Raw genomic sequence first — 8,054 nt, 5'->3', positions numbered from 1 at the left:
TTTCAAAACATTAAAATCCCAATTTTACTATTTTTCCTGATTTTTCAGGAATTTTTCTTGTATTTTTCCCTATTTTTGGAATTTTTGTAATTCTTGGGACATTTCTTTTAAGAATTAAATAATTCTTTAATAGAAATTCATCCCTCTCCCTGAGATGCTCCCTTGGCGTGGGTACCCCCGCCAAGGAGGCATTCAAATAGCCACGCCTAGGAGACACGTCTCCTAGGCGTTGTTGAGTGTTCCATCATGTGTACAGCCTTCTTGGCGTGGCTATACCCGCCAAGGAGGCACCTTTTGTTGCCACGCCTAGGAGGCGTGCTCCCAGGCTCTTTCCAGAGTAAGATGTCTCCTAGGCGTGGGTACATACGCCAAGGAGACCCAATTTTGTAACACGCTTAGGAGAAGTGCTTCCTAGGCGTGGTTGAATTCATGGACTTCATAAGATTTCGATTGATTTGCTTCCTTGGCGTGGGTAACCCCGCCAAGGAGACATGTTGCTACACCACGCCTAGGAAATATGCTTCCTGGGCGTGGCTGACTTTATGGCCTTCCTAAGGCTACAATTGTTATGCTTCCTTGGCGTGGGTAACCCCGCCAAGGAGACATGTTGTTATACCACGTCTAGGAAATATGCTTCCTGGGCGTGGCTGACTTTATGGCCTTCCTAAGGCTACAATTGTTATGCTTCCTTGGCGTGGGTAACCCCGCCAAGGAGACATGTTGTTATACCACGTTTGGAAATATGCTTCCTGGGCGTGGCTGACTTTATGGCCTTCCTAAGATTTCGATTGATTTGCTTCCTTGGCGTGGGTAACCCCGCCAAGGAGACATGTTGCTACACCACGCCTAGGAAATATGCTTCCTGGGCGTGGCTGACTTTATGGCCTTCCTAAGGCTACAATTGTTATGCTTCATTGGCGTGGGTAACCCCGCCAAGGAGACATGTTGGTATTTATTTCGTAAGTAAAGCATTTCGCTACAATCGTCTTAGGAACATGTTACCGTTATAGGTTGTGGGCCTTAGTCTATAACCTGTCAGGCCTATATAGTTTTTTTTTTTTTTTTTTTCTTTATTTTTTTGCGTGTATCTCCGAGAATTCTCGAGATCCTTCTAGAATAGGTCCGAATTTTTCAGGTCTATGGGCTTCCCGCCTTTGGCAAGGCTTAATGACCGGCCCAAGGCCCATTCTACTGGCTGTAGCCAGTTCATTTTAGGGTTTACCGGCAAGTGAACGGGTTAAGCTTTTTCTATATAATGTGTGACTTGAGATTTCATTTCTCATTTCACACAATAGTTTCCAAGTTCAAGAGCTAAAAATCCCCCCAAACACTCTCAAATATCCTCTAGCTTTTAGGCGAAGTTTCAGGCGAATTTCCGGCAATCTTCAAAGATTTTCCAGATTCCGGCCGATATTCAAAGTTTTTCCAGTTTTCCGGGCGATCTTCAAGGAATTCCCAGTTTTCCGGGCGATATTCATCATTTCTTCATAATTTTCTGGGTTTCATACCTTCATCCGAAGAAGATCAATGGCCGATTCTGCGTCTTCACAGCAATCCCAGCTTTCGCAGCAACCTGCAGCTCGTTCGCGCGTCAACCGAGGTAAAAAATCCCTCGTCCATGCTAGTGTTGTTTGTCTTAGGGATTTACTAAGTGAATTTGGTCAAGCCTTTCCCAATCTACTTCACTTAGATGCTTACAATTATCCCACTAAGCTCACCCAGAAAGATATTGATATTATGAGCAAGTTGTTTGGAATAGAACACCCTTACAGGGCCGAGCTCCCAGGCCCAAATGACCGGGCTTGCTACCCAAAGCCCGGGGCAATTAGAATTTACAAAGAAACCTTCTATGCCGGTTTTAGGTTGCCACCTCCTATGTTTGTTTATAGACTTTTAGCTGAAGCCCGGGTATGTCCAACCCAACTCCAGCCCAATGGCTGGAGGTTCATAAATTGTTTTCTGGTCCAGTGCAAGAAGCATAATTTAGAGCCCAGCGTGGCTGTATTTAGATACCTTTTTAAGTTTGTGAACGCCCCAAATGACGAAGGCTGGGTCAAAATCCAATACCGGACTTTGGGCCGCAGCATCTTTGTTTCTGACTCGGCCCCTGATTCTCTCCCGAATTGGAAAAAACAATGGTTTTATCTATACATGGAAGGGGCCAACTGGGCCGATTACTTTTACTCGGACTTCAGCCGGGCCGAGGATGGAACAATGCGGTCCCTTAAGTTGGGGGTCGAGGAAGAGGCTGCAATTAGGGTTTTGACGGGGGACAACCTCCACCATTGCTCGTTGCTTATCTCGGAGGCCTCCCTCCAGTTACATGGGCTTAGCGATTTGGGCCCTGAGGGTATGCCCCATCTACTTGCGCTTTTAATAAACTTCTGTTTACCTTTATAAATTGGGCTTCTAACCTTTCGTGTTTCTGATTTGCAGCCCAAGTTGCTCTTGGAAGCATTTTCAAGAAGCGGGAAACCGCTGCCTCCAATGCTGTGGCGTCTGAAGTGCCGCGTGAAAAGAGGGCGCGCAAGGAGGGGAAATCCCCTATCATCGAGAAGGTTCCAACCTTCCTTACTCCACGGGCCGTGCCCGTCGAGGAGGACCCAAATCCATACGTTGTGGAGTGGGGACTTCTCAAAAAGGACACGGTGGTGGGTGATTCCCGGGCGGCTGCTGAGTGGTCCCGGAGCGTGATCACTCCTCGGGACCGAGCCCACGTGGTGGAGTCAAGCGAGGACCTTCAAATCGAGCTTTTGGGGGCCCAAGCCGTGGCAACGGTAAGCCCATTTTTCGTATTACATTGTTTTCGAGTCTTTTCCTTAGACAAATTTTCTAACCGCAAAAATTTTGCAGGTCAATACATACCTCCAGGCTGCGGTCCACAACCTCAAAGCGGTTAGGGCCGAGAAGTCGATCGCGGAACGCGACCGCGACCGTTATTTCGACTCCTCGACTGCTAACTTTGAGCAGTTTCGGAGGGTGGAGGCCGAATTGGTGGCCGAACAGGAGAAGGTCCGCACTCTGGAGGCGGAGTTGGCCCGGGTTCGTCGGGAAGCGGTGGAGGACTTCAAAAAGTCCAAGGAGTTTGAAGATATCCTGGCGGAGGATTTTAACTCATCCTTTCCCGAGACTTTCAAGTCCTGTTGGGAAAGGATCATAGAGGAGCTCGGTTCCCAAATTGAGGGAGTCACCTTGGAACGATTCCCCGTCCCGAAGCTTCCCGGGGAGGAGACCCCCTCTCCGATGGCGGTCGAGGATCTCGGGGATTCGCACCCGGTGGACTCTCAAAGTTTGGAGATTCCAACCGAGACTCTCATGATCCAAGACTCCAACTTGGACGAGATGGATCTCGGGAAGGGTGGGGAGGCCCAAGACGAAGCCCGGGACGAGGCCCAGGTGAAGGAGGCCCCTGAACTCGAAGTCCAGGAGGATATTTTCGATGATGGGCTTCCTTAGATAGTTTTTATGCCCTGCGTGGCTCTACCCTTGTAATTATCTAATTATTCGAATATTTATGCCCTTCGGGGTTTTAACTTTTATATAAGTTCCTTTGTTTCATATCTTGCATATCGTGTATTTAGTATTTTCGGCTTAGAATTTTTCTAGATCAACTCTCGTAAGATCTGTTAATTCAACTTTCGAAATAGTCACGGGAACTTTAATTTTTATAAATCGGAATTAATTCAAAGTAATTCGTACTTAGAATTTTTAAACTCCGAATCATCTTCAATCATTTTTAATGATCGGGATAGCCAATCAGGGTCGGTTGTCTCTTATCCGTCACATTTGGAATTTACTTAGTACCTTTTTTCAGCTTCAAGCCTGTATCCTTTTTTCAGGATGTTTTATTCGAAGGTAAGCACAAATAAACTCATAACACTTTAACAAAATCAAGGCTAAAATCCTCGGGACTTTATTATTATAGTAAAAGAGATAACTATTTCTGGAAATTAACTACATGACAGTGGTCAACATGACCTTATTCTCGTGGTAACTACTAACTTCTGTTATCACAGAGTAGATATTAAATATAATATATCTTTAAGTTGGTCGCATGCCAACTTCTAGGGACTTCAATTCCGTCCAAGGTTTGAAGCTTGTATGAGCCATGGCCTGTGACAGTCTTAACTTGGTAGGGGCCTTCCCAATTTGGAGCCATCTTGCCTTTGGGACCTACCCCTGAAGCCTCAATTTTTCTAAGTACCAGATCTCCTTCCCTGAAATATCGCTCCTTAACCCGTAGGTTATAGTAATAGGAAGCTCGTTTCTGGTTTTCCACAATCTTAGCATGAGCTTCGTCACGAATCTCATCGATCATATCAAGCGCAAGTCTCATACCTTCTTCGTTGGCTTCTGGCTCATACTGCTGGACCCTGGAGGATGTATGAGTGATCTCAAGTGGCACCACTGCCTCGGCTCCATAGGCTAGCTGAAAGGGGGTTGCCCCAGTTGAAACCTTGCATGTGGTTCGATACGCCCATAGTATAGGGAGTATCTCATCGGCCCACGATCCCTGGGCTTTCTCTACTCTTTTCTTCAGTCCATCGAGGATTATTCTATTGGCCACCTCAGCTTGTCCATTAGCTTGAGGGTGAGCAACTGAAGTAAAGCGTAACTCAATCGAGTAATCCTCACAATAACTTTTAAACTCAGCGTTATTGAACTGAGTCCCATTGTCTGTAACCATGACTCGAGGTATTCCGTACCTGCAAATAATGTTCTCCCACACAAATTGTGCAACTTGCTTGGTGGTTATCTTGGCCAGCGGCTTGGCTTCAATCCATTTAGTGAAATAATCAATTGCAACCAAGAGGAACTTTCTCTGTGCACTAGCAAGTGGAAACGGTCCAAGAATATCCATTCCCCACATTGCAAAGGGGATAGGAGTATTGATAGATGTTAGCATCTCAGGTGGCTGTCGTACAACAGGTGCAAACCTTTGGCAGCGGTCACACTTCTTCACGTAATCCTGAGCATGTTTCAGCATATCAGGCCAATAAAATCCAAGACGAGTGACTTTATGAGCCAAAGCCCTTCCTCCCAGGTGTTGGCCACATACACCTTCATGTACCTCCCTCAGGGCTTCTTGAGCCTCATCAGGCCTCAGACATCTCAAGTAAGGGATCACAAACGATTTTCTATATAAGATTCCCTCAATGAGTACATATTTAAGGGCCCTTACTTGTAACTTTCGTGCTTCATCAGCATTAGGTGGCAAATGTCCGCTTCGTAAGTACAACTTAATTTCATCCATCCAAGTGGCCCCTGTTTCAATGGGGGCAACTAACTTTGCTTCGATACTCGGGGTTCTCAAAACCTGATAGTAAACGCTTCCTGAGCATACCTCATCGTCGGAAGATGCAAATTGTGACAGGGCATCGGCCTTGGTGTTCTCCTCCCTTGGCACATACTCTACCAAGCATTCTTCGAATAGTGCCATCTGGGTCTTTACAATCCTTAGATATTTTAGCATAGTCTCCTCACGGGCTTCGAACTCTCCATTCACTTGGAAGACTACAAGCTTTGAGTCACCACAGACCTTTAAATTCTTTACCCTCAAGGTTCTGGCTAGACCAAGTCCAGCTATCAATGCTTCATACTCTGCTTCATTATTGGTGGTCGGAAAGTCCAGCTTAATAGCATATTCCACAGTAAAGCCATCAGGGCTTTGGAGCACAAGTCCTGCACCACTACCTTTTGTTTTTGAAGCCCCGTCAAAAAATAGTAGCCAGTACTCTTTAGGTTTTTCTTCCTTAGTAGGTTCTTCTACCTTGTCTCCTTGCCCCCCGACTTCCTGGTTGCTAATGGTACATTCAACTAAGAAGTCAGCTAAGGCCTGAGCTTTAATCGTCGTTCGAGGTCTGTATCGGATGTCAAATTCTCCAAGCTCAATTGCCCACTTGATCAATCTTCCACTAGCCTTAGGGCTATGTATAATATTTCGGAGAGGTTGGTCTGTCAGGACTTCTATCTTATGAGACTGAAAGTAAGGTCTCAACTTCCTCGAGGCCGTAATCATGGCCAAGGCAAACTTTTCGATCACTAAGTAATTGAGCTCCGCTCCATGCAGAACCTTGCTCACATAGTACACTGGTTTCTGGACTTTGGATTCCTCCCGAACCAAGACGGCACTTAGCGCTTGTTCCGAGACAGCTAAGTATACATACAGGGTTTCGCCCTCTACGGGTTTTGATAAGAGTGGTGGCTCTGCCATATATTTCTTTAGATGTTCGAAGGCCACTTGGCTCTCATCCGTCCATTCAAAGTTCTTAACCTTCTTTAACGCTTTGAAGAAAGGCAAGCACTTGTCTCCTGACTTGGATACAAACCTTCCCAAAGCTGCAATTCTTCCTGTCAGTTTCTGAACATCCCTTACACTCTTTGGGGGTTCCATATCTAGGATAGCTTTTATCTTGTCGGGGTTGGCTTCAATACCACGCTTTGAGACCATTAAACCCAGGAACTTCCCAGAACCGACCCCAAAGGCACACTTAGCTGGGTTTAACATCATCTTATGCGTCCTCAGGACTTCAAAGGCCTCTCTAAGGTGTTCAAGGTGATCTGCTTTGTTCAAGCTTTTCACCAACATATCGTCTACGTATACCTCCATAGTCTTTCCAATCAGATGTTTAAACATCTTGTTTGCAAGGCGTTGATACGTTGCTCCTGCATTCTTAAGTCCAAAGGCCATAACCAAATAACAAAATACACCAAAGTCAGTGATAAACGATACCTTGGGTACATCGTCCTTGTCCATCCGGATCTGATTATATCCGCTGAAGCCATCCATGAAGCTCAGCATCTCATGGCCAGTGGTGGCATCTATTAGTGTGTCTATCCTTGGAAGAGGGAAACAATCCTTGGGACAAGCATCATTCAGGTCAGTGAAGTCTACACACATCCTCCACTTTCCATTGGCCTTCTTGACCATAACAGGGTTCGCCAACCATTCTGGAAATTGTATCTCTTCGATAAAACCTGCTTCCAACAACTTATCGACCTCCTGTTTAATGGCTTCCTGCCTTTCAGGGGCGAAGTTCCTTTTCTTCTGTTTAATAGGTTTCCTCACGGGGTTTACATTCAACTTATGTGTTATGAATGAGGGGTCGATACCTGGCATATCAGCCGCTGTCCAAGCGAAAACATCACGGTTGTTCCTCAAGAACCTTACAAACTCTTGTTTCAAATCTTCCTGGAGTAATGCCCCAACATAAGTGACCTTTTCAGGTTCTTCTGTATACAATTGGATTGGAACCAAATCTTCGGCAGGCTTGCCTCTCCTTTCCTCTTCTTCTCGGACATCAAGGTCCTCTATAGGCAACACTTGCCCCCCGGCTCCTCCAGATCTTAATGCCCCAATATAACAGCTTCGGGCCATTTTCTGATCTCCTAATTCTTCCCCAATTCCGTTCCTAGTCGGGAATTTGATCTTCATATGGTAAGTGGATGGTATTGCTTTGAAAGCATGTATTCCAGTCCTCCCAAGGATAGCATTATAGGTCGATGAGGCTTTAACGACCAAGAAATTTACCATGCACGTGGCTTGTCTGGGTTCGGTACCCATAGTTACCGGAAGTTGGATCATGCCTTCAATTTTGGTTTCCACATTGTTGAAGCCATATATAGGCATGTCTGAGGGTGTTAACTGGGTATCAGAATACCCCATCTTTTCATAAGCATCATAGAACAAGATATCCACCGAAGCTCCATTATCAACAAGCACTCTCTTTACGGATGAGTTTCCAATCACTGGGGTTATTACTAAAGGATCGTCATGAGGAAATTTTACCTTTTCAAGGTCGACATTGTCGAATGCTAGAGCATAATCAATTTTTGCCCGCTTCGGAGGTTCTCCAACTATATTCATCACTTCCCTTGCATAAGCCTTTCTTGAGTTGCTTGAAGTGCCTGCAGCCGTGGGTCCTCCGGAGATTACATTAATAACAGGCCCTCGAGGCTGAGTTCTTTTGTCATCGTTGTCTCTTCCACGGTTATCACTGTCTCGATGATTCTTGTCTCCATCTTTGGTAAATTTGGACAACTTGCCTCTTCGG

The 8,054-nt window shown here is 45.7% G+C and overlaps 1 protein-coding gene across 1 annotated transcript; it reads left to right on the top strand.

The window, feature by feature from the left end:
• The first annotated feature begins 1,527 nt into the window (after positions 1-1,527).
• LOC135148472 (uncharacterized) lies at positions 1,528-5,726 on the top strand. Its single transcript, XM_064083709.1, has 3 exons — positions 1,528-2,350; positions 2,437-2,777; positions 2,854-5,726. The coding sequence occupies exons 1-3, from the start codon at positions 1,528-1,530 to the stop codon at positions 3,454-3,456; spliced, it is 1,767 nt and encodes a 588-aa protein (XP_063939779.1). The 3' UTR covers positions 3,457-5,726.
• Positions 5,727-8,054: the final 2,328 nt, after the last annotated feature.

Source organism: Daucus carota, chromosome 8, assembly GCF_001625215.2.
Source record: "Daucus carota subsp. sativus chromosome 8, DH1 v3.0, whole genome shotgun sequence".
Lineage (NCBI taxonomy): Eukaryota > Viridiplantae > Streptophyta > Magnoliopsida > Apiales > Apiaceae > Daucus > Daucus carota.
This window is presented reverse-complemented; position numbering and strand designations above follow the sequence as displayed.